Source organism: Leptonychotes weddellii, chromosome 5, assembly GCF_054177405.1.
Source record: "Leptonychotes weddellii isolate Sample4059 chromosome 5, ASM5417740v2, whole genome shotgun sequence".
NCBI lineage: Eukaryota > Metazoa > Chordata > Mammalia > Carnivora > Phocidae > Leptonychotes > Leptonychotes weddellii.
The window spans coordinates 6,373,675-6,396,347 of NC_138373.1; the positions used below are offsets into that span (position 1 = coordinate 6,373,675).

General features: G+C 54.6%; 4 protein-coding genes across 10 annotated transcripts; 3 read left to right on the top strand and 1 right to left on the bottom strand.

Annotated features, from left to right (window-relative positions):
• Positions 1–12: 12 nt before the first annotated feature.
• Positions 13–3,934, top strand: AP4M1 (adaptor related protein complex 4 subunit mu 1). Of its 3 annotated transcripts, none has more exons than XM_081819347.1 (15): positions 13–227; positions 331–419; positions 740–846; positions 926–1,022; positions 1,145–1,255; positions 1,310–1,414; positions 1,628–1,690; positions 1,794–1,860; positions 1,966–2,019; positions 2,167–2,273; positions 2,375–2,469; positions 2,718–2,762; positions 3,002–3,052; positions 3,184–3,295; positions 3,435–3,934. In XM_081819347.1, the coding sequence occupies exons 1-15, from the start codon at positions 170–172 to the stop codon at positions 3,654–3,656; spliced, it is 1,383 nt and encodes a 460-aa protein (XP_081675473.1). In that variant the 5' UTR covers positions 13–169; the 3' UTR covers positions 3,657–3,934. The 3 variants fall into 3 exon arrangements, with proteins under 3 accessions (XP_081675473.1, XP_006733812.1, XP_081675475.1); XM_006733749.3 differs by having other exon boundaries at positions 14–227; positions 1,334–1,414; XM_081819349.1 differs by lacking the exons at positions 13–227; positions 331–419 and adding an exon at positions 478–601 and having other exon boundaries at positions 740–1,022.
• On the bottom strand, positions 3,861–17,445 carry TAF6 (TATA-box binding protein associated factor 6). 5 transcript variants are annotated; one of them, XM_081819338.1, is made up of 16 exons: positions 12,392–12,528; positions 10,446–10,554; positions 8,574–8,789; positions 8,382–8,468; positions 8,084–8,237; positions 7,836–7,892; positions 7,607–7,726; positions 7,307–7,452; positions 7,126–7,203; positions 6,921–7,022; positions 6,632–6,814; positions 6,103–6,177; positions 5,849–5,974; positions 5,147–5,320; positions 4,712–4,909; positions 3,861–4,430 (listed from the first exon to the last, which is right to left on the bottom strand). In XM_081819338.1, exons 2-16 carry the CDS (start codon positions 10,545–10,547, stop codon positions 4,053–4,055), a joined length of 2,196 nt encoding a protein of 731 aa, XP_081675464.1. In that variant the 5' UTR covers positions 10,548–10,554; positions 12,392–12,528; the 3' UTR covers positions 3,861–4,052. The 5 variants fall into 5 exon arrangements, with proteins under 5 accessions (XP_081675464.1, XP_081675467.1, XP_081675469.1 ...); XM_081819341.1 differs by lacking the exons at positions 10,446–10,554; positions 12,392–12,528 and adding an exon at positions 17,368–17,445; XM_081819343.1 differs by lacking the exons at positions 10,446–10,554; positions 12,392–12,528 and adding an exon at positions 16,981–17,115.
• CNPY4 (canopy FGF signaling regulator 4) lies at positions 12,697–16,937 on the top strand. The gene is made up of 6 exons (XM_006751356.3): positions 12,697–12,945; positions 14,764–14,890; positions 14,989–15,085; positions 15,298–15,420; positions 15,934–16,051; positions 16,145–16,937. Exons 1-6 carry the CDS (start codon positions 12,831–12,833, stop codon positions 16,306–16,308), a joined length of 744 nt encoding a protein of 247 aa, XP_006751419.2. The 5' UTR covers positions 12,697–12,830; the 3' UTR covers positions 16,309–16,937.
• Positions 17,446–17,547: 102 nt separating the features above from the next.
• On the top strand, positions 17,548–20,421 carry MBLAC1 (metallo-beta-lactamase domain containing 1). The gene has a single exon (XM_006751354.3). It carries the CDS (start codon positions 17,612–17,614, stop codon positions 18,362–18,364), a length of 753 nt encoding a protein of 250 aa, XP_006751417.2. The 5' UTR covers positions 17,548–17,611; the 3' UTR covers positions 18,365–20,421.
• Positions 20,422–22,673: the final 2,252 nt, after the last annotated feature.

The window sequence follows — 22,673 nt, forward strand, 5'->3', positions numbered from 1 at the left end:
AAGGCGGGGAGGGGCGGGGCGGGCGCTGGGTTTCCCGCGGTCCGAGCTGGCACGGGCGGAGGAGAAATTGTTCTTAAAGGGACAGCATACGCGCGTCCTTTTGTTCCCAGGCCGCAGGGCGGGGCAGGCCCAACTTTCGTTGTCTCCCTGCCTACTCTCCAGAACCGCCATGATCTCCCAGTTCTTCATTCTGTCCTCCAAAGGGGACCCGCTCATCTACAAGGATTGTATCCTTGACCTGCAGGGCGGGAGGGGGAGGGGCTGGGTGGGAGCAGTGCTCCAGAGCCAGCCTGTGTCGCCGACTCCTTAGCTGTCCTTCCACCCGCTCAGTCCGCGGGGACAGTGGCGGTCGGGATGTGGCCGAGCTCTTCTACCGGAAGCTGACGGGACTACCCGGAGATGAGTCCCCCGTTGTCATGGTAACCAGTGGCGGGGCGTGGGGTAGGCTCCCGGCGGGCCGGGGGTAGGGGGCGCCTCCTTTCTCCCGGGGCTGTTTCCCTGAGAGCTTCCGCTTGGGGATGGGGGTACATTCTGCCAAATATTCGGAGCGACCGTTTCTCGAGCGCTAACACTATACCGGGCGCAGCTCTGCCACTCCGGGGTAGGTACGGGGGGGCTACCTCCGCTGACACATTAGGCAGCTGGGCCCCCGGGGGGTGGTTCTGGCTCGCCCCAAGGCCCGCCGCTAGGAAGTCTCGCGGGCCCTTAATCACAGCTCTCTTCCCCGCCTCTGCCTCAGCACCACGATGACCGTCATTTCATTCACATCAGACACAGCGGTCTCTATTTGGTGGCCACGACTTCAGAAAACATTTCTCCCTTCAGCCTCCTCGAGCTGCTCTCCCGGTGAGGAGGGCAGGGCTGGGCACCTAGGCGCGGGGATGCGACCGCAGGAGGATATGCACACTCCATCCTGTTTTCTCAGGTTGGCCACTCTCCTGGGCGATTACTGTGGCTCCCTGAGTGAGGGGACCATCTCCCGCAACGTGGCTCTTGTCTACGAACTCCTGGATGAAGTGCTGGTGAGGCCAGGGATCTCCCCCACCGCGCCCAGGCCCTGCAGATATGTGCTGTGAAGGGGAGGCTGAGTCCGTTCATTCTCACCCCTTTCCTCCGCTGACCAAAGGCTGTTCCCTGCCTGCAGGACTATGGCTATGTACAGACCACGTCCATGGAGATGCTGAGGAACTTCATCCAGACGGAGGCTGTGGTCAGCAAGCCCTTCAGCCTCTTTGACCTCAGCAGTGTTGGCTTGGTTAGTCAAGGGAAAGAGGAGGAGGAGGGCTGGTAGGTACTGTCAAACCTGAAGATTGTTGCTTTGGGTGCTTTCCAGTTTGGGGCCGAGACGCAGCAGAGCAAAGTGGCCCCCAGCAGTGCAGCCAGCCGCCCCATCCTGACCAGCCGCTCTGACCAGGTGAGGGCGGGCGTGATGGAGTCAGGCCCTCTCATTTTTTTCTGGGACACCAGAGATGGAGATCCTGGCGTAGCTAGATGTGGATAATCCCTTCCCTTACCCCTGTGTCCCCACCCCAGGGTCCTAGCCTCCACTGCCCTGTCCTTTCTGTCTGTCCACTTTAGAACACAGGCCGTTCAGCCTCCAAGCGCCCAAATCCCCTCTCTTCCTCAGAGCCAAAAGAATGAAGTATTTTTGGATGTGGTCGAGAGACTGTCTGTGCTGATAGCATCTAATGTAAGTTGGGCCCCCAACCCGGGAGCTGAGGACAGATGGCATTTGGGAAATGTATGGGGGGGGGCGTGTCACCTCTGAGCATTGAGCTCTCCGCCATTCTTAGGGCTCGCTGCTGAAGGTAGACGTGCAGGGAGAGATCCGCCTCAAGAGCTTTCTTCCCAGTGGCTCTGGTGAGAAGTCTGCAGGCTTGGCCCAGGCTGGGGTGTGGGACGGGCTCCTCGGTGCTGTGTATGGTGGTATCTGGCAGCCTTTTCTGATGTTCTTTTCTCTGACAGAGATGCGCATCGGCTTGACAGAAGAATTTTGTGTGGGGAAGTCAGAACTAAGAGGTGAGAAGAAAGTAGGTCTCTCTCTCCTATGTGGAGGTCACCGCCAGAAGTTGTGTGGAACACGGAGACAGATTCTCCCCCAGCTCTCCCCTGCTGCTCTCCTCTCCCACAACGTGGGTTCCAAGAGGAGACTTTCTCTCCTTCCAGGTTACGGACCGGGGATCCGGGTGGATGAGGTCTCATTTCACAGCTCCGTGCTTCTGGAAGAGTTTGAGTCTCATCGAATTCTGCGCCTGCAGCCCCCTCAGGGCGAGGTCAGGACCGGGCTGGCCTAGCATGTTCCATCCACCATGGGGAAGGGAGGCAGTTCAGGGGTGAGGAGACCAAACTGACCTCCATTCCTGTCTGGTCCCAGCTAACTGTGATGCGGTACCAACTCTCAGACGACCTCCCCTCCCCGCTCCCGTTCCGGCTCTTTCCCTCTGTGCAGTGGGACCGAGGCTCAGGCAGGTGAGACCATTTCCCTGCTCTGGAACTTCTCTGAAGTCTAAGCCAATACAAAGATGTTCCCAAAACTCATTATGGAGAAGTGGCAGTAAGAGGATACAAGTCAGAAAAAGACACCCTCCCCCCAACGTGGACTCAGCCCTTAGTGGATTCACTGCTTGGGGCATGACCCACCCAGCAGCCCTGCACAGAGGCCCCGGGTGGGGATGGTGAGCTGCCAGCGAGTAACACTACCGTGCCCTTCCACCCAGGCTCCAGGTTTACCTGAAGTTACGATGCGACCTGCCCCCAAAGAGGTATGAGCGGGGTTAGCCAAGCCTAGTTCTGTTACGTGGGGTAGGACAGAGGGCCCACATACCTATTGCTCCCGCCTTCAGATGCATCCACTGGCTTCGGAATCCTGTTCAGTTAGAGGCAGGAGGGCTCGGGAAGGGGATGGGGTAACACTCATGCTGAACCCTAGTGTGATGTTAATGAAGAGTGGGAACTGGTCACTGCCTTCCAGGGGCTGACTCTCTTCCTTTTTTCTTTGCAGCCAAGCTCTCAATGTCAGGCTGCACCTTCCCCTGCCACGAGGGGTGGTCAGGTTAGTGGGTGAGGCACGGGGGCTCAGGCGGTTGCACCAGCTTCCCTGGACAACAGGGTGGCCCCGGGAAGGGTGGAACTGGCCTGCCCCAGGAAGGCAGGGACTGAGCGCAGCGCCTCTCCAAATTCCAGCCTGTCACAGGAGCTGAGCGGCCCCGAGCAGAAGGCAGAGCTGGGGGAGGGAGCCCTTCGCTGGGACCTGCCTCGGGTTCAGGGCGGCTCCCAGCTGTCGGGCCTTTTCCAGGTACAAGCTGCTGACTCTCTGAGACCCTCTCCTCCACCTGCATGGTCAGCCCCAACCTGTCCCTCCTCTTGCGGTGGGCCTCCCTGCCCTCCATCCTCTCTGGGCCTCAGTACCCCTTCCCGGCCTCTGTCCCTTACAGATGGATGTTCCGGGCCTCCCTGGGCCTCCTGGTCAAGCACCCTCCACCTCGGCCCCTCTGGGTCTGGGTCCCGCCAGCCTCTCATTTGAACTTCCCCGGCACACGTGCTCCGGCCTCCAGGTTCGCTTCCTCAGGCTGGCATTCAGACCCTGCGGCAATGCCAACCCCCACAAGTGGGTGCGACACCTAAGTCATAGTGATGCCTATGTCATCCGGATCTGAGGCTCCCCAAACGAGGACACGGGCAGCAAAGGTGGTTGTCTGCGGAGCTGGAGAGGAGGATACTGTCTTTTCCACCCTTCTGGCCCGAGGCTATGGATCAGGCTGAAGAGTCCAGAGTCCTGAGAGGCCAGGAGACAAGTCCTGGTCGACAAGCTCGACCTTCCCGTGGCACCTGACACAGAAAGGGCTGAGGTGGATCAGAACTTACAAATCAAACTTTTATTCTGAAGAACTGGCTGTACAATATCTAAAAAAAAAAGTAACATGGAGGAAGCAAACTATTACTCCCTTCCACCCTGCGCGTGAGTGTGTGTGTGTGTGTGTGTGTGTGTGAGAGAGAGAGAGAGAAAGAGAGAGAGTCGGGGACAGAAGAACATTGGCAGATATACAACAGCATTAAGGTGCAGGCGGAGGGGAGCCAGATCCAGGAGGCTGGGAGCCATTGGCTTTTGGAGTCCCTGGAGCCGGAGGGGGGCTATCCCCAGCTTCCTGTTTTCCACAGAGGGCACTGCCCCCAAGCGGGGAGGGAGCTGAGGATGGGGGAGGAGCTGGAGAAGGATGGGAGGCCGGGCCTCCTTTGCCCTCCCCTGCAGGGGGAAGAGAGACCACGATGTACTTCTGGACGCTGCCGGGCCCAGAGGGAGCAGTGCTGGGGGGTGTGGTGGTGGCAGTGGAGACCAGTTTGACGATGGGCTGCACGCTGGGGACTGTGGTGGTGACGGGAGAGGTAGTGGTGGAGCCTGAGCCAGGGGCTGAGGTGCTGAGGGACAGGACCTGGGGGAAGAAAGGAAAGGCGCTGCCTGGGGGAGGATTCACCTGCTCCAGCCGAACAGCTGATCATAGTTCACATGCTCAGGAGCCTGGAGGTTGCTGCGAGCTCGAGAGCCATGCTCAGGATGAGCAGCCACGGCCTCGCGGGCCTCCTCGAAATGCCCCTTCCCGCTCCTGTCTTTGGGCCCAGAGGGAACTGGGCTCTACTCTGGGGCCCCCAGGGTACTTGGAGGTAGCCCTGGTCATGCTCCCCACCATCCCAGGTCCCACGTGGCTCCCAGTACCTGTTGGGTGGATGAGGCGCTGGAGGAGGACGACATTACAATAAACTTGGTTGGAGGAGGGGAAGGCTGAGGCGGGGCAGCAGCTCGGGCAGACACCAGTGTCTGCACAGGCAGCGCGATGGAGCCAGGGACCTTCAGCAAGCCAGGGGTTCGAGGGCCGGGCTGAGGGGCCTGTGAGAGGGTCAGCGTGGGCCGGGGCTGCACGAAGAAGAGGGAAGAAGAAAATGTCAAGGTCTAAGAAGATAAAGGGCACCTGTTGCTGCTCCTCGGCGGGTCTCCCTGGGGTTGGGGAATCATCCACTAAGGGGGCCCAGACTCCCCCCAACACTGCTCTCTCAGAGGGCCCCATGTTTTCCAAAAGCAAGCTCTTGTCTGCGTCCCCTCCCCCCATCCCTCCCACGTTTCTTCACCAAACCCCCCTCCCCCATCACGGACCTGAGTGATGGTCAGAGTGGTCCTGTTGACCTGCTGAGCCTGCAGAGCAGCCTGGGCCCGGGCCTTGACAACATGGGAGCAGAGGAGGGGTCCGAGGGACCCAAATTCTGCCCGATAAGCATCTTGATTGTCAGGTGGTAGGCGCAGCTTTGCCAGAACAGGGGCACAGTGCTTCTGCAGAGAAAGCAAAGAAAAGCCAGTAGGTGGAGGGCTGGGCCCCTCAGGAAGTGTGACAGGGAAGGGGTGAGGAAGAAAGCGCCCGGTAGTTCAGTATGTTCTGGCACGGGCCGGACTGCTGGGAGAGCCATGTGTGTGAGAACCGCTGGCTTTTCCTGAGAGGACAAGCAGCACCCACTGGTGTGACTGGGTGACTTGCTGAATACACTGGTGACTTCTAAGGGGTGGCTGGTCCACAGGGTGATGCCTTGCACGGAACGGAGCACAGTGATGCAGAAGCCTCAGGGGCAGTCCCTTCTAGGGGATGTCCCGTGCTGAGAGTTAAGATCTCTTATTTCTTACTTAACCTTTTGGTGCCTTGGTCTCCATCTGCACAACAGTATTGGACTCTGAATATATGAGGCAGAGATGGGATGAGTGAATAAAAGCCAACCATGGCTTGCTGAACATTGTACCCGTGTGTGTGTGGAGGGGAGTGAGAGTGGGAAGAAGAGAGGGGAGGGCAGGGATGGGGGCTCTGGTCACCAGGAGGAGGCTCTGCACGTGGTCAGCTCCGATGCGGTCGATGTTGCTCAGCACAGGGCCGTCCAGGACGCTGCGGATCCGCTCCCCCTCCTGCTGCAGCCGTGGCAGAATCAGAGTCTTAATCACCTATCGGAAAGGAAGGGGAGAAGCCAGGAACCTTGGGTCACCTCGGAGTCTCCCGGGTGGGGCTCTTGCCCACTAGGACCCAGGATACCTCCTTTCCCCCAGCACTCCCCCTGCTGCCGGGGCCTCACATCGTGTCCCAGCTCTGCCAGGCCTGCGATGGAGCCGTAACGCGTGGTCCACGGAGTCTTCTCGTCCACCCAGCTCTGTAAGGGGAAGGAAGAGAAACCCGGGTCAAGGGGCCTGAGAAACTAACCGTTAAGGACCAAGTGTCATGAACACGCTTTTGTTGTGGATCATTAAGACGTTACAGAGAGGGCCCGAGTTCGAGGCCCTGTCCCTCTGCCCTGTGTTTTCAGTGTCCTTTCCTCTCGCCACACTGACCCACCTCCGGCTTGGCTGAAGCTTTGTCCTGGTCACCACCCTGGGGTGGGGATGTGAAATAGTCTACACTCCTTATTCTTTAAGATTTATTTATTTATTTGTGCGGGGGGGTGGGTGTAGGCAGAGGGAGAGAATCTCAAACAGAATCCCTGCTGAGCACGGAGCATGAGCGCTGGATTCCACAACCCTGAGATCATGACCTGAGCTGAAATCAAGAGCCAGATGCCTAACCCACTGAGCCACCCAGGTGCCCCTACACTCCTCATTCTTGCTCACCTTGGTGAAGGTCTTGGTGATCCGGGACTGGATGTTGTTCGTGGTCGTGCTGAAATGCTTGCAGATCTGGGCCACGAGGCGGGCAGCAAAGTCCCGGAGTGCCCAGTGATTGTCCACATCTGGCCGCAGGCACAGCTGTCTGCTCACGATGCAGGTCATCACAGCTGGAATCAACTCATGCACCTATGGAAGGAGTGGCAAGTTGGCTAATTCTGACAAATGGCTTCCCATTGGTGGCAGCAAGGTGCCCCGACCCTGGGTGGAAAGGTGGGTGGGCAGGACCGCTCACATATTTTTCTAGATACAGCGTGGGGTTGTCCATCAGCGCCTTCACCATGCGCATCAGGTAGATGAGCAGGGCCAGGTTGTTCTGCACCACATTCACACGGACCTGTGGGAGGAGGTGACGGGGCGGTGAGACCCTCAGATGAGCTCCCCCGCCTCCTCACTGCCCGGAACCTCATCTTAGGTGCTGGCCGTCTGCCTCCTCTCACCCCCTCCGAGATGAAAGTGCTGAATCGTGGCAGCATCTGATAGAGCCCCGGGTCCGTTGCGATGCTCTGCAGTGCCTCCTGCGGGGGGAGGGAGGGAGTGACGTGGGGGCAGAGACCGGGACGGGTTCGTGGGACTTCCGGAGAAGGGACCGGAGGTAAAAGCAGGTCAGGGGGGCCTCACCGCTCTCTTGGCCTCACAGGAGCCCACACAGGCTTCGGTGATCTCCTTGTAGTACAGCTGCTGCTCCACAGACAGCTCGTGGATACTTCGCGGCTTCAGCCGCAAAGGGGCGCCCTCCAGCAGGGGTGGCGCCTTCTTCTCTTTCCCTGGGTGAAGGGGGAAGACAGGTTTGAAAACGAAAGCTCCAGGAGAGGCCTCGAACCAGACAAACCTTTGCTCCCTGCCCAGTGAGACCTCCTCACAGCTCGCCGTCTGGCTTTGGGGCAGGAGCCAGGAGAGGCCTGGCCTAGCAGTACTGACCTTTGCCATCGGCTGGAGCAGCCCCTTGACCTTTGCCTTTCAAGGGTCCATCTTCCTCCTGGCCTGGCTTTGCTGACTTCAGGGGTTCCGTGGCCTCAGCCTTCTGCTGCTCTTTGGGAGCTGGTGGCAAAGCGGTCACAGCAGGAGTGAGGAGAGTGGCAGGGGATGGAAAGGAAGGACAGGGAAGGTGAGATAGACCGGGGTGGGCTCTGGGCTTGGACAAGGTTACCTGGGGGTGGATTCTCCGGGATAGCTGGCTGGCAGCCTTCAATGCTCAGCCAATGAGCTGTGAGGAAAGAAGGTGTCAAGTTGAACTGCTGGACATGGACACTAAGGAGCCACTCCACACTAGGAACGTGTTTTCCGTCCTGTTCCCACTTCCTGCAACTCACCAGCGATCTCACGCAGCGGGCTTCTCCACTGTGATCCCCACCCCCTCTCCCTCCTCCCTGCCGCCTTGCTCTCCCCACCCCCAACCTTTGAGGCAGACGTCCAAGGGCACCCGGGGCAGAGGGGTATTGATGATGTCGCTCAGATCAACCTCCTTCTCCTCGTAGAAGTAAAGCTCCCGGCCCCCACCAGAGGCGAAACGGAAAGGAATGAACTCCTGAGCGTGGAAGCCATAGAGCGGCTATATCAGGAGAGAGAGAGAGAGAGACACTGGGATGAGAGGGAAGCCTGAGGAGCCATGGCCGAAGGCAAATGCAGCATCTGGGAGGACGGATCTCACCACCCTGCCCCCGCCCCCAACCTCAGTCCTGCGTGCCCCAATCACCTCGACATTCTTCAGCTTCAGTGCGTAGTCAATGTCACTCGTGGTGAGCTTCTGCCGCTTCCCCATGTGCATGAACTTCAAGGCATCCTGGGGGTGGGAGACAGACAGACATCAGCCTGACAGCCTGAGGAAGAAGGGGGCCTGGGCAGCATCCTTGATATGACGCAGGGCTGGGCGGACGGGTCAGGTTACCTGGGCAATCTCCTTGATGCGGTAACTGACCTCATCGGTCAGCAGCTGGCAGGTCTCCTCCTGAATCTGAGCGATCCCCATTGACTCGGCCACCACCTTCATCGACTCTGAGGGCAGCACCGTATTGCTAAGCTTCAGCTTCTTCTCCTCGGCCATTCTGGAGCCCCTTGTTCCCTCCCCCAAAGAGTGATACCCCAGGGTGGAGAAACGGAGACCCTGGCAGGGGGATGGGGTGGGCAGAAGAGATAAAAAAGAAGTATGAGTCAGCATTGGATGTAACGGAAGCAGCGAGTAATCCAATCCAGTGCAACACGATGTACTGAGCTCCGCATTCTGTGCCCAGTGTTGTGCAAGTGAGGCACAGTGAATGGACGTGGCCTCGACTGAAATCCCAGCCCTAGACTCCCCAGCTGGGTTATTTGGGCAAATTACTGACATTCTCCCACCTCTGGGTTTCTTCCCCATATGTGGAACGTGGAAAAGGCTTGGTTTCCTGAGGTGGTTTTGTGTACACCTTCATCTCTCCTGCCCCTTCTTGCACCATTATTCACGCTTGACACAAAAGCAGTAACGGTTAAATACAACGCTCCCACTCTGAGCCTAAACACCTGTACAATTTAATGTGATGAAAAAACACACAACCATCCCAGCCAGTTCTCACTTTAAATTCATGGCCATGAACTTCACACAGGCCCCTCATGCTGCCAGACAATCATACTACACCTCCACGCACTCAGTCTCCCTCTGTCCTATGTGATACCTCCTCTCTTCCCTACTTCAGGCCATCAGAAGAGAACCTCCACAGATTCCCACCACATCCACCAACCTAACAGCACCAGTACCCACATCCTCTGCCTTCGCACCTGTTACTTTAAGTATTTCATTTTTAAGTAGGCTCCATGCCCAGCACAGAGACCATTATGGGGCTTGAACTCACGACCCTGAGATCAAGACCTGAGCTGAGATCAAGAGTTGGATGCGTGGGGTACCTGGGTGGCTCAGTCGTCAAGCGTCTGCCTTCAGCTAAGGTCATGATCCAAGGGTCCTGGGATCGAGCCCCATGTCGGGATCCCTGCTCAGCAGGGAGTCTGCTTCTCCCTCTGCCCCTCCCCTCTGCTTGTGCTCTGTCTCTCAAATAAATAAATAAAAAAAAAATCTAAAAAAAAAAAAAAAGTTGGACGCTTAGCCACCCACGCGCCCCCTACCTGTTAGAGAAGCCGCTCGTGCCTCTCACCAACTCCCAACACTGCTTTCTCCCTGCATCACCACCAAGTTTTCAACCTACCCAATCAGTCATTCCTGCCAGCCTACAAAATGCAGTTATTCCTCCCATCTTAAGAAAACAAAACGGTGGTCTATCCATACAATGGAATAGTATGCAGCCTTAAACAGGAAGGAGATTCGGACATGTGCTATACCACGGATGAACCTTGAGGACACGATGCTCAGTGAAATAAGGCAGCCACAAAAGGACAAATGGTATGTATTCCACTTATATGAGGTTCTTAGAGGAGTCAAATTCATAGACTCTGCAAGTGGAAGTGGGTTGCTGGGGCTAGGGCAGGGAAGAATGGGGAGTTAGTGTTTGATGGCACTGGAGTTTGTTTTACAACATGAAGAGTTCTGGAAGGATGGATGGTGTGACGGTTGTATAACGAAGTGAACATACTTAATCCCTCTATACTGTACACTTGAAATGGTTTAGAATGGTAAGCTTATGTGTATTTCACAATTAGAAATATAAAACAATATTTTCTTCATTTCACTTTCTCTCCAACATATACCCCGTTTTTAGGCTCCTCCTTGCAACCAAACTCCCTGAAAGAGTTATCTTAACTTTCTAATTCCTCTCCTCTCCTCTCTTGCACCTACCCCAAGCAGGTTTTTGACACCACCAGGTCCCTGAAACTGCTCATCAAGGTCACTGATGACTCCACATTGCCAAATCCAAGGTCCACTCTCCGTCCTCATCATACCTGACCTGCCAGAAGCACACACTGTAGCTGACTACTCCCTCCTGAAAACTCTTTACTCAACTGCCTTCCCCTGGCTTTCCTACCACCTCACTGGCCACTCCTGTTTCCTTGACCAGTTCTTCCTCTTGTCATCTGCCTGATGCCGGAGCATCCTGGGCTCGGTCTTTGGTTTTCTTCTGTAGCTACACTTACTCCCTTGGTGATGTCAACTACCCTCAATTTTCAACAGTGCTTATAGGCTGATGGTGGCCAAGTTTATATCCTCAGCCCAGAACGTTCTTCCTAACACCAGATTTGTTTATCAAACTGTCGACTTAAAATCTCTTCTGGAACTGAACTCCTGATCTCCCTTTTCACCTGCTCCATTTTTCTTCATCTTCATGGTAATGTCATCTATCCAGGCACTCACTCTATATGTGAGCCCTCACATCAAATTGGCCAGGTGATCAAACCCGATTCCTCCACTCCCACTGCATGGCCAAGTCACCATCATCTCTCGCCTGGCTAACTTCAACAGTCTCCTGACAAGGTCTTCCTGCTTCCACCCTTGCTCCCTACATCTATTCCCAACATAGCAGCCAGAGTGATTCTGTCAAAATATAAATCAGATTGGGTCATTTCTCTGCTCAAAAGCCTGTAATGGTTCCCCATTTACCACAGAGTAAAATCCAAAATCCTAATTACAGTCTATAAGGCCCTTCATAATTTGCCCTCTCCCCATCACATCTCTGATCTGCTTTCCTTCCTTCTTCCATCTTGATCCAGCCCCAGTGTTCTCCTGCTGTTCAAACCTCACAGGGAAGCTCTTGCTTTACGGCCTTTGCTCTCTTCCTTCTGCCTTGAATGCTCTTCCCCAGATGCCAGCTTGGCTGCCTACTCCCCTCACCCTATTCAACACCACACTCCAATCCCACTCTGCTTTTCCCCCTCATGGCATTTAACATCTACTAATATATACTGTATCATTTCTAATTGTTTATCACCACCACACCTTCCCTTTCCACCCCCCACTGTGTGGACAAAAATCTTTGTGTTATGCTCATTGATGTATTACAAGATCCCACACTGGTGCCTGAGCCACTCTACTCAGTAAATCATTTGTTGAATAAATCAGTGAATTATAAGGCTTAGAGATGTAGGTGCTCAATAAATTCACGGTACCACGATTACCAAGATACAGGTCCAAGCTTGGAACCTGCTTTGTGGCCTAAAGGAGAGTGGCTTGCTTGAAGTTGGCATTCGGAAGACTACTGTCAAAAGTGTTTAGACTGACTGCGGGGTGTTGATGGGGGCGTGCTGGAGGGCTGAGCAAGGAAGCGAAAGAGAATTTGGTCTCCTCCTCCGCTAAGTCTTATGTTCAGGGAACACATTTATTCAACACATACTCTGTGCCTGGCGCCGGGTATACAAGACGCTGTTGTATCCCAGGTCACTGGTGAACTCTTACTAAGCCTTCAATACCCTCCGTACCGACTGCCAGTAACAGCTCGCAAAACACGCTACGACCTCAGGAGCTCTTCAGGTCAGTGGAGTCGGCAGGAAAGCTTCACAGAAAAGGGCTAACTTTAACTAGATGTGGGTAGTGGCTTCCCCAGCAAGGAAGCGAGTCGAAGCTCCCCAAGGAATGGATACAGCGCGGAAGAAGGCGCTGAGAGCCCACCTCATCCCCCCAACATCCTCCAATGCAAACACACACGCACACACACAGTCCCCACGCGCACGGACACACAACCCAACGTCCTCCTCCAGGCTCCCACACAGGCCCTTCAGAGGGCCTAGTCCCGGTTAGCACTCAGACCCGCCCCCGTCAGCCGAACGCCCCACGCAGAAAAAGTCTCTCACCGCCGCCAAAGCACCGCTCACCCGGCGCTCGGCGCCATCTTGGCCCCGCCCCCTCCCGGGAGCAGGTCCTGGCAGAGACGGAAAGGAAGTCACTGCCCCTTCCGCGAGCCGGAATGAGTCTCCTAGGCTCACGGCCTGAAGTGGTATAAAAAACGGGTTTTTCTCTCTACGTGCAAGGAGCACACCCTCCTGCTGCAATTACTTCAGTTTATACTTTAACTACCCCGCGGCCAGGACCCTAAGAGGCGCCACAAAACCGAGGCGGGATAGCTGGGAGCGCAATGAGGCTCCACCCCCTTCCGGACCGGGACTGCGCGTGCGCCTCCCAAGCCAGGCTGGCTGGAAATTCCCTCCGACCCCCTCGGAACTTAAAGGGCCCGCTGCCTTCCCGAAGTTGGTGTGAAGGCAAGGGCTTGTTGGTTGTGGACAGCACTTTGTCATGGGACCTGTGCGGTTGGGAATGTTGCTTTTCATTTTGGCTGTGTATGGCGCTTGGGTTGGGTCGCCGAAGGAGGAAGACGATGACACAGAACGCTTGCCCAGCAAATGCGAAGGTATCTAAAGGGAGTGGCCCCTATTCGCATCCCTTTGCCCATCTCCTTAGTCTGGACCGGACCAAATGGACCGTGATGGGTGGGTCACTCGATGTCCTTTAAGACCTGAGGGAGATTCTGATGGAGCTTGGCTGAATTCGAAGGGGGTCAAGGGAGGGAATGCATAGCGCTACCCCACAACTGTGGCACTACAATTCCCATAGGGCATCCAGAGGAAGTCCTCTTTTTCTCGCTTGCGTAGCCCCTGTGATCTGTGGGAACTGTAGTTCAGAGACTATCTGCCCAGGATCACCCACTCTACTGAGCATTAAAAGTGTGTTTCCCCCCATGACACTAAACCTAAACCTGGGGAGCCTGCAGGAGCTGGGTGTGAGGCTCATACCTTATGAACGTCCTCTGCTCCACCCTTGCAGAGACGCTCTCAAATTACAGGTCCCATGCTCTCCTGGGGAGGGTTTGGGGTAAGTAAATAAGGCCTTGAAGCTCAAAGAGGAGGCCAGAGAAATGGAGGAGGTTCCCCATACGTGTGAGGCTTTGCAGAGGGTGTGTACTTACGGATTTTACTGTGAGCAGCATCTTATGTGGCTGCATGACGGTGGTGACTGGGTGGGGTGGGGGGGAAACACTTCAGAGCTGGGCCGTTGAGTTCCCTGGTTCCCTAGTTTGTTGCCTTCCTGACTTTAATTTCTTCCCTGGATTCTTTTTCCTTTCACCCCACTCCACCCTGCATTTCAGTATTGGTGTTCCGCATGACCTGAGCCTACCTCACCTCTCCTCCTTGCTCTAACACCTCTGCAGGCCTCCTGCTGTGGTCAGAATACACCCATTTTTGGCACAGCATAGAAGTCTCTTTGTTGTATGGCCCCCACCGCTCTTATATTTCTGTCTCAACTCCCATCCTCAAAGTGCCCATGATTCAGCCACACTGAACTTCTCAGCTGTCACTGAGCCTGCCTTATCCTCTCGCACTCTGTGCCTCAGCACACTTTTTCCCTTTGCCTGAAATAACCCTCTCCCTTCTGTTTTTGATTCTCAAGACCCAGTTTAGATGTCAATTCCTTTGGAAGCCCTCTTCCTTTTCTGTCACCTCCCACTATATTGTAAGCCCTTGGAGGGAAGAAGAGCACCTGTATCTCCGAGGTTCTAGCATAGTGCCTGGAACATTTAAGGCACTTTTGTTAACTTGCCCTGTGTTTAACTTGCTTGGCATTTCCGTATAGGCCACCCCCTTTCTTGGGACCCACCTCATGCCAGGCCAGGTGCTAGTTGCTGGAAGACAGTGGTGGAACATACGCAATGCTCATCCTTAAGGAAATCACAAGCTAGCAGCAATTCAGTAAATGACCATTGACTGAATTTTGCATTTCCTAAAGAGATTAAATCTCTTGTGAACCTCTAGTGTAGGGCCCATCACACCACACTGTCATCATTTTTAATCTGTCCCCAACTACATCAGCAATGTCCCGTGAATAGGGATCATGGGTCTTACTGCTCTCATGCATATAGGAGCTCAATAAATAACTGAATAAAAGCAAACACTTATAAAGTGCTCCCTATATGCCACGCACTATTATAAGGGCTTTACAGAGGTTGATTTATTTAATCCTCACCACACCTCTATGAAGGAGGTTCAACTATATTGTTATCTCCATTTTAGAGATGCAGAAACCAAGGCACAGCAGAATTACCACATAGCTATTAAGCGGCTGAGTCAGGATTCTAACCCAGCCAGTCTGGCTCTAGTCTGCTGCTTTTGCTCATCTACAGAATGAGTTGCTGGAATGTTTGTTTATCTTTCACATCCTTGTGGACATCTAGTGTGTAAGCTGCTGAGCCTGGAGCTACAGGAAAAGCTGAGTCGCACTGGCCGATCTCGAGAGGTGCTGGAGCTGGGGCAGGTGCTAGACACTGGCAAGAGAAAGAAACACATCCCTTACAGTGTTTCGTGAGTTCTTCTTGTTGCTCATCTACCTTCTGACCCCTGAGGGAGCCCTGGGAGCTCCTACAGCATCCAAGAAATCTTTGTTTCCCCTCTTCCCACAGAGAGACAAGGCTGGAAGAGGCCTTGGAGAATTTGTGTGAGCGGATCCTGGATTACAGTGTTCATGCCGAGCGCAAGGGCTCACTGAGATATGCCAAGGTCAGACTCTTCCCTAGGGCAGCATCCCACGTTTCAGAAACAACAACGGGTATCCCCTGGGACCCATCTCCCTCCAGCTCTGGAGAATGTTCCCCTCCCCATTGTTAGACTCCCTCATGGAGTCTCTGGTAGTTGACAAACCTGCTGTGGCAGAAAGGGGAAGGATGAGGTGGGGCAGTGAGCTGGGCTGATCCCAAATTCCTCTCTCTCAGGGTCAGAGTCAGACCATGGCAACGCTGAAAGGTCTGGTGCAGAAGGGGGTGAAGGTGGATCTGGGGATCCCTCTGGAGCTATGGGACGAACCCAGCGTGGAAGTCACGTTCCTCAAGAAGCAGGTAGGACAGGATACTGCACTGCCTGGGGCTATGAGAAGGGAACCTGAGGGGAGACCTAGATACTCCGGAATTCAGCCTCTGAGCAGGAGAAGGGGGCAGAGTGAAGACTGTCATTGACTGAAGTGGGCCCAGGAGCATATCAAGGAGTAATAATGGAGGCTGATAATATCTACTACCACATATTGAGCACATACTATGTGCCAGATTCAGGCCCACATACTTTCCAGCTGCTGCCCCATTTTACCCTCACAACAACTTCATGTGGTAGGTACTGTTACCATTTCCCATTTTATAGGCAAGGAGTTGAGACATAAGAGTTTAATAGCCTACTTGGCAGAACAGGTTTTAGTAAATGTTTGTTGAATGAATGAGGATTACCATCTCGTACGCCAAGTTTAGCCTCCTGGCTACCTGCTCTTTAGGATGGGGTGGGCAGACAGGAGTGAAGAGCAGAGAGGAGCGTTTCCAAAGCCCAGCAGAGTAGATACCTTTCTGACCCTTCCACTTGATCAGTGTGAGACGATGCTGGAGGAGTTTGAAGATGTCGTGGGAGACTGGTACTTCCATCATCAGGAGCAGCCCCTACAGCATTTTCTCTGTGAAGGTCATGTGCTCCCCCCTGCTGAGACTGGTAAGTGTGTGGGGCTGGCCCCTTTCCTGCCAGGCCCCAACCTCCTCTACCCCCCAGGCTAATATCTAAATTGTTTTCTATCACCCAACCTAGCGTGTCTACAGGAAACTTGGACCGGAAAGGAGAAGATCACGGATGGGCAAGAGAAGACAGAAGGGGAGGAGGAGCAAGATCAGGAGGAGGAGGAAGAAGAGGAAGAGGAGGAAGAGATGATCAACACACCAGGGCACTCCAAGCATGACCCAGAGGATCTTTGACTCTTGCCTTTGAGCCCCCAGGAAGGGGCAGGAGTCATGGAGAAGAACCCTCTGAAGTCTGAGCTCTCCCTGCTCCACATAAGGGTGTGTGTGTATGTGTGAGTGAGCTTGTAGCTGTTCTCTCCTGTCTGGTCTCAGGCAGGATCCTGGTGGTGCAGCATGGCATGGCTATGGGGACAAAGGTGGGAGCAGTAGGCGGAAGGCCTGCTCCAACAGATGAGTCCTCTGCCTGCCATCTGGCCCCTTAATTGGCAGGTGTGTGTGTGGTGACAGTATTGAAGACTTTCCCCTTTAAATCTCTCTCCTACTCCCCACCCGACCCAGAGGTCAGTGAAGGCATTGGAGCTGTGGGTCTCGGGAAAGGCACTCTGCCCTCGGGGTCTGTTTCTAGACCCTTACAAGAAGAAGCCAGCGTGGACATTCTCTATGACCTATACACATTGCCCGAGTCTAGGCTACAAGCCAACAAACTGAACAAGAAGGGGACACTATGAGGATGGGGCGATGTTGATAAGTTAGGTGGGGTAGATATTTAGTCTACTTCATACTAATTTCACCGAGGGCCCACCATGTAATTTCACAGGTGCCAAATTTTCTACAGCGCTAGTAAAAAATTTTTTTAAATATCACCTGGGCCCGTAGTTTCAAACAACTGTCCTGCACACATCATACCTGGCCGATATAGCAGCGCCCAGAGAATAGAGCCGTTGGTCGCCGGCTGTTAGAAGCTAATGGTGCTTTGTAATTTGCAGTCCAGGGAGGCTGGCAGGGGTCCCCCGGCTGATAAACATCTAGGCGCGGGTCCGTGCAACCCCTCTCGGCGCGTGCGGGAGAATGCACCGGAATTAAAAATCAGCGTTCGGCTCGGCCACCATACCCTGGGCTTACGGGAGCTCGCAGAGGACAAAATCTCGCGCGCTTTTCCGAGGGCCGCTCTAACTACGGAGTGAGGCCAGAATTAGGAGAAGCGGTGAAACTAGGTCCAAGGCGGGGAGCGTCTCGGTTAGAATGAGGGAAATAAAGAGGATATCCTTTGGGGGATGATGGGTGAGGACCTACCGCATGAGAAGTGTGGCGACGGCCGAAGACACTGAGGGACTGGCGGGTTCAGGCTCAGGGCAGCTTGGACGATACCATCTGCGGAAGGGCGTTGGGGCGATACCATCTTAAGGGCGCGAAGGGGGTGGCAAAGAACAGACTTGGAAGGTGCAACTTTGGAGGAGGCAGGGCGCACGTGGGAACCCGAAGGGACTGGACAGCGCCCACATCCCCATTTCCCTTCCCCAGCCGTCCCGATCCTGCCATGAGCGCTCTGGTGCGGACCGAGCCGCTGCCCGGGGAGCCGCCTCTGCTAGTGAGCGGCGACCCTTACTCCGTGGTGGTCCTGCTGCAGGGCTACGCGGAGCCCGAGGGGGTCGACGATGCGGTACGCGCCGACGGCTCCGTGACGCTTGTGCTGCCTCAGGCCTGGAGCTCAGCCTCCGGCACCCGAGAGTCCCCGCCCGAGGGCGGCGGGGCGAAGACCGCCCTGGAGGAGGTGGCCCGTGGCCCCATCCTCGTGGACACTGGCGGCCCCTGGGCTCGGGAGGCGCTCCTGGGGGCCCTGGCGGCGCAGGGCGTGGCCCCCGGAGACGTGACTCTGGTGGTGGGCACCCACGGACACTCGGATCACATCGGGAACCTGGGGCTTTTTCCCGGGGCGGCTTTGCTGGTCTCGCACGACTTCTGCCTCCCCGGGGGCCGCTACCTCCCCCACGGGCTAGGTGAGGAGCGGCCCCTGCAGCTGGGCCCGGGGCTCGAGGTGTGGGCCACGCCGGGCCATGGGGGCCAGCGGGACGTGAGCGTGGTGGTGGCGGGCACGGCCCTGGGCACCGTGGTGGTGGTGGGCGATGTGTTTGAACGCAACGGAGACGAAGACTCATGGCAAGCGCTGAGCGAAGACCCGGTGGCCCAGGAGAGGAGCCGGAAGAGGGTCCTAGCCACTGCGGACGTGGTCGTGCCTGGTCACGGAGCCCCCTTTAGGGTGGTCAGGGAAGCCTCTCAGCCAGGGAACTGACGTCCAGAAGACCAGAGGAACCGCCCTGTCAGCCGAGTCAGAGGAGTCAGGGGTGATCGCTTCCAGCCCTTGCAAGAGGCTGGTTTTCCAGCGAGGACAGTCATCTCTATCACTGGTTCTGCAACCAGACTAGGACCAAGGACTGGCTCAGCCGTGTGCCACCTCTTGGGGCCCCCGTAGAATGGGAGAATGTTCTTGGGAGGGTCGTCCAAAATAAAAATAGGAAACTGCATAGAAAATCATAAAGCCCTAATGTAAATGTGAATCCTTAATAGTGATAATCATGCAGATTTGGTAATTAGCAACTGCAACACGGGGGGTACTTTGGCCAATTGCTTATTTCTCATAAGATGGAGGCTTGCTGAGAGAAGGTGCAGGGCATAGAAGTAAGACCTTCTCGGACTTTCATCCATCTGTTCGTTTGAGGAATATTTAACACCTGCAATGATTCAAGCACTGCCCTAGCTCAAGGGGATGCAACAGTGAGCAAGCTAGACAAACTCCCTGTTCCTTATGGAGATTACATTCTACAGAGACAGAAAAACAACTAATAATAGTAAACCAAATAATTACAGATTGTGTTTAGTAATATGAAAGAAAAGGAGGGAAAGATGGGGGTAGAGTGCCTGGATGGGAAGATGGCCTCTTTTATTTAAGGTGGTCAGGGAAAGCCTCTGAGGAGATAATTTTTAATCAGGGAACTGAATGGGAAGAAAGCCAACCATATGAGGATCTGGCAGATGTGCATTCCAGGCACAGGAACAGCAGGTATAAAGGTCCTGAGGCAGGATGGTTTGACCTGCTTGAGCAGCAAGAAGAGCATGGGATTGGACTGCAGAGTGCCAGAGGAGAGTGACAACAAATGAGGATGCAGAGTTCAGCCAGGCCATCATGGACCACAGTTAGGGGTTTGGATTTATACTGAGATGGAAAGCTTTGGCTTCTGAGGAGGCTAATGACTTGGTCTCATTTAAAGTAACTGCTCTTGTTCTGAGAGGAGAAGTGGTCAGAGTGGGGCAAGAATAGAATCAGCTGGACTGGTTAGGAAGCTATTGTGGTCTTCCAGGCAAGAGAAGTCAGTGGCACCTGCTCTTATCCTAGAAATCCTATTATGGCACTGGTCCTCTTCACAACTGTGTCCCAGGCCCTCCATCCACACAGTCCCAGGACCCGCAGAAGCACTCAGGTGTGGCAGATGAAGGAAAGGAGCAAGTCCACTTTGCTGCAGATGATGAGCCACCCTGGGTGGATGCCATGGGGCAGGGCCTGACTGGGGGTTATTTCCCTGGTGTCCACCAAAGGCAGCTCAGAGGAACCGGTTCACCTAGAGGGTGAACCAGTAGCTGCCACGCACAGACTTGTAGTTGGTGTTGGCCAGTTTGATGACCACAGAGTGCAGAGTTCCGGGCCAACAGTTCAGCCACAGCTGCCCAGATCCCTGCCAGTCACCAGATAAAGATAAATGGAGTGAAGGTGGCAATATGGGGACCCAGCCTCAGAACTACCATGGTGTGGGGGCCCTTGGCCAGGTTTTCTAGCTTCTGGACCACAGAGTGCTGGGAGGTTACTGGTGTGTGGAGAGAGTACAGGGGCCAGCTGTGGGCCCACCAGTGCAGCACTGTGCCCTGAGTGGTCTCCGGGGCCATCAGGGGCCCCATCTGATATGTGGAATGTAGATCCAACAGCTTCAGGGCTGTAGGGAGGATGAAAAAGGAGTGGATGGGGGTTATTTAGAACTATGCACTTTCAACTTGTACAAATAAAAACTCCAGTCCTGACTTACTTTCCAGAGTATGGTCCTCTGCCCACGACTCAGGTCTGGTCATCTAGAGCAACCCATCTCTTTGGCCACACTGATTGTCTCCAGGATGGGCATTCTTAGGGGTTTTGTTGGAGCTAGTGGGAAAAAGTCTAGTTCTTTCCTGAAAGACTGACATGGGAGATGTACGGAAGTGTTGAATCACTATAGTCACATATATCACGATGTGCACACCTGAAACCAATACCACCCTGTTATGTTAGCTAACTGGAATTTAAATAAAAACTTTAAAAACGGACGTGAGAGGAGAAGTTATTTGCCACCTTGTGGGAAGAGCCCATGGGCTCTGGGGTCAAGTGGAGGCTGAGGCTGAAGCTGAACAGTAGGGGGCAGAAATGAGCAGTTAAGAGAAACATCCTGAGACAGACAAGTTTGCTCTCTGAAAGCCAGACCCATCCCTGCATTCTTCTTCAGTCACCTGGGCTAAGCCCCCACTTTGCTGCCTAAGCTGCTTTCTGCTTTCAGTCGCAACGAGAGGAGTCCTGGGTGGATACAAACACTGGTGGAAATGACCCATTAGAAAGGCCACGGGAACTGTGGGAAAGCAGCCTTAGAGGGTGGGGCCCAGAATGATTGTACTTTTAGAAGTTTCTTCCAGCTTCCCTTTTGTGTAACCGCTTGGGAAAACTTAACCCATATGGTTAGATGCTTCTACTCACAAATATTCAGGGGCTCCACATTGCCTACAGATAACACAAACTTTCTTTCCCAGTCCTAAGACAAACTGCTTCAGCTCTGCTGGGACTGCCTGCTGCCTGCCAAACTCGCCTGCCTTCTTCTCCCACAGGCCTGCTCTCCTGCTGTCCTCCCTCTTCTGTACCATCCCAATCATCCAGGCTCAATTCAGCTCATCTGCTACAGAAAAGCCTCCTCTGAATTTTCCACCCCTGCTTTAAACTCTTGTAATGCATTCTCTGTATTATTCACTTAGCAGTAGGTATGACTGGTGTTGGTCATTATTTCTGGAAATGTCCCCTCCCCACTGTGCCCCTTGAGAGCAGAAACTAAGAAAAATGCTTCTATGAATGCTTCAGAGCTTGGTATTTTGTCTGTGAACGCCATGTAATAAATACATGCTATTTTCCTGATTTCTCTGGGCATCTGTTACCTGTGGCCCAGCTCTGACTCCTTGCCCAGGACTTCAGTCCCTGCCCAGCCTTGGAGAAGTTCCAGTATCTTGTTAACTCTGCAAACACAAGGGTACTACTCAAAGCCCTCCCTGTTCACCTCTTCCTACAGGAAGCTCCAGGTGTCTTGCCAGAGGGCTTTGGGGCCCGGATCCCAGGGTGGGATGAGAGCTGATGTGTCAAAGCTGTAGGAGGAAGAAAAACATAACAGACTGGATAACAAGAAGCTCCCCAAAACAAGGCCACAGGAACCAGCTTGTCTGAGGACAAAGAAGCTAGAATGGTGCCCAAGGGCCTGACCCCACCAGCTCATCGTGGGGTCTGTCCCCTGGGAGGGGGGAAGAAGGCTGGAAGTGTCCCCCCTGACGATGACGCCTCCAGTGACCTGGACCTGGAGCAACTCCTGGAAGATGCTGGAAAAGAGCCGGAGCAGCTGGAGGGGCCGCGGTGTGGAGATGACCCTGGGGAGTTCACCTTGGCCTTCTTCGAGGAATAGCTGTGTGCACCTGCCTCCCTGCTGCTCTCTCACCCCCTTCCCTGCCAGCAGCAGGGAGAGCCCCTCAGAGGGTCCCTGAGAGGCTGCTAAGGGTGGGGCTTGTTCACTGGCTACAAGTCACCTGGCTGAAGTCCCAGCTGTGCAGTTTCTGTGTTAATAAAACAGGTTACGGCTTTCCGTAGTTCATCTCCAACCACATGCTTCCCTTCAGCTTCCCTCCCTCCCCTCTGCTCCCTGTGGCAGGTCCCTGTTTCCATGGGAGGCCCGCACAGTATAGAGATCTGGGAAGGCGGGGACACCCGAGTCCTGGGAGAAGGCCGTCTGGGGGGTGAGTGCGTCCAGTCCCGGCTCAGATTGTTGGAGATGCTTAAATGAGGTGGTGCACTTGACACATGCTCGTTCTGATCGGAGGGGAAGGAAAATGGGTAGAGGAGGGGCAGACCCTGGGTTCTGGGCTGGCTACCAGCGTTCCGGGTTTACTGTTCCCCGCCCCAAGGCAGTCACCGACTCCAGGACTGGGGGAGGGATCTCAGGTGTGAGCTCTTTATTATAGTTCATTTTTGGCGAGAAGGAAAAGACAGAAGTGGAAGGTGCCATCAGTTTTCTCCTTAGATGCCTTGGGGCAAATTCTAGGTACTTTTATTCTTGTGGGCAAGGGCTGGGAAGGTGGAGAGGGAGTTGGAGCAGATGGCTCTGTTTTTCTGCGGTCCTTGGTGACCTTCCACACCTGCTGACTTCTGAGTCTTCTGTGTCTGGCTGGGATTATTATCAGAAGCTGTGACCCGCTGGGCAGCTTAGTCTAAGGAGGTCGTCCTTCAGTCCCACTCATCAGGCCTTTATGAGAGAATATAGCGTCTCCTCCTGGGG

Excerpts from the sequence above, each read along its gene's own strand:
- MBLAC1 (XM_006751354.3), top strand. The coding sequence starts at position 17,612 with ATGAGCGCTCTGGTGCGGACCGAGCCGCTGCCCGGGGAGCCGCCTCTG.
- CNPY4 (XM_006751356.3), top strand. The coding sequence starts at position 12,831 with ATGGGACCTGTGCGGTTGGGAATGTTGCTTTTCATTTTGGCTGTGTAT. Across the intron at positions 15,086-15,297 it reads GCTCACTGAGATATGCCAAG|GGTCAGAGTCAGACCATGGC; the intron begins GTCAGACTCTTC and ends CCTCTCTCTCAG. Across the intron at positions 15,421-15,933 it reads TCACGTTCCTCAAGAAGCAG|TGTGAGACGATGCTGGAGGA; the intron begins GTAGGACAGGAT and ends CCACTTGATCAG.
- TAF6 (XM_081819338.1), bottom strand. The coding sequence starts at position 10,547 with ATGATGAGGACGGAGAGTGGACCTTGGATTTGGCAATGTGGAGTCATC. Across the intron at positions 6,815-6,920 it reads CGCTGTATCTAGAAAAATAT|GTGCATGAGTTGATTCCAGC; the intron begins GTGAGCGGTCCT and ends CTCCTTCCATAG. Across the intron at positions 5,975-6,102 it reads TGGCAGAGCTGGGACACGAT|GTGATTAAGACTCTGATTCT; the intron begins GTGAGGCCCCGG and ends CCTTTCCGATAG.
- AP4M1 (XM_081819347.1), top strand. The coding sequence starts at position 170 with ATGATCTCCCAGTTCTTCATTCTGTCCTCCAAAGGGGACCCGCTCATC. Across the intron at positions 228-330 it reads CCCGCTCATCTACAAGGATT|TCCGCGGGGACAGTGGCGGT; the intron begins GTATCCTTGACC and ends CCACCCGCTCAG. Across the intron at positions 2,470-2,717 it reads TGGGACCGAGGCTCAGGCAG|GCTCCAGGTTTACCTGAAGT; the intron begins GTGAGACCATTT and ends CCTTCCACCCAG.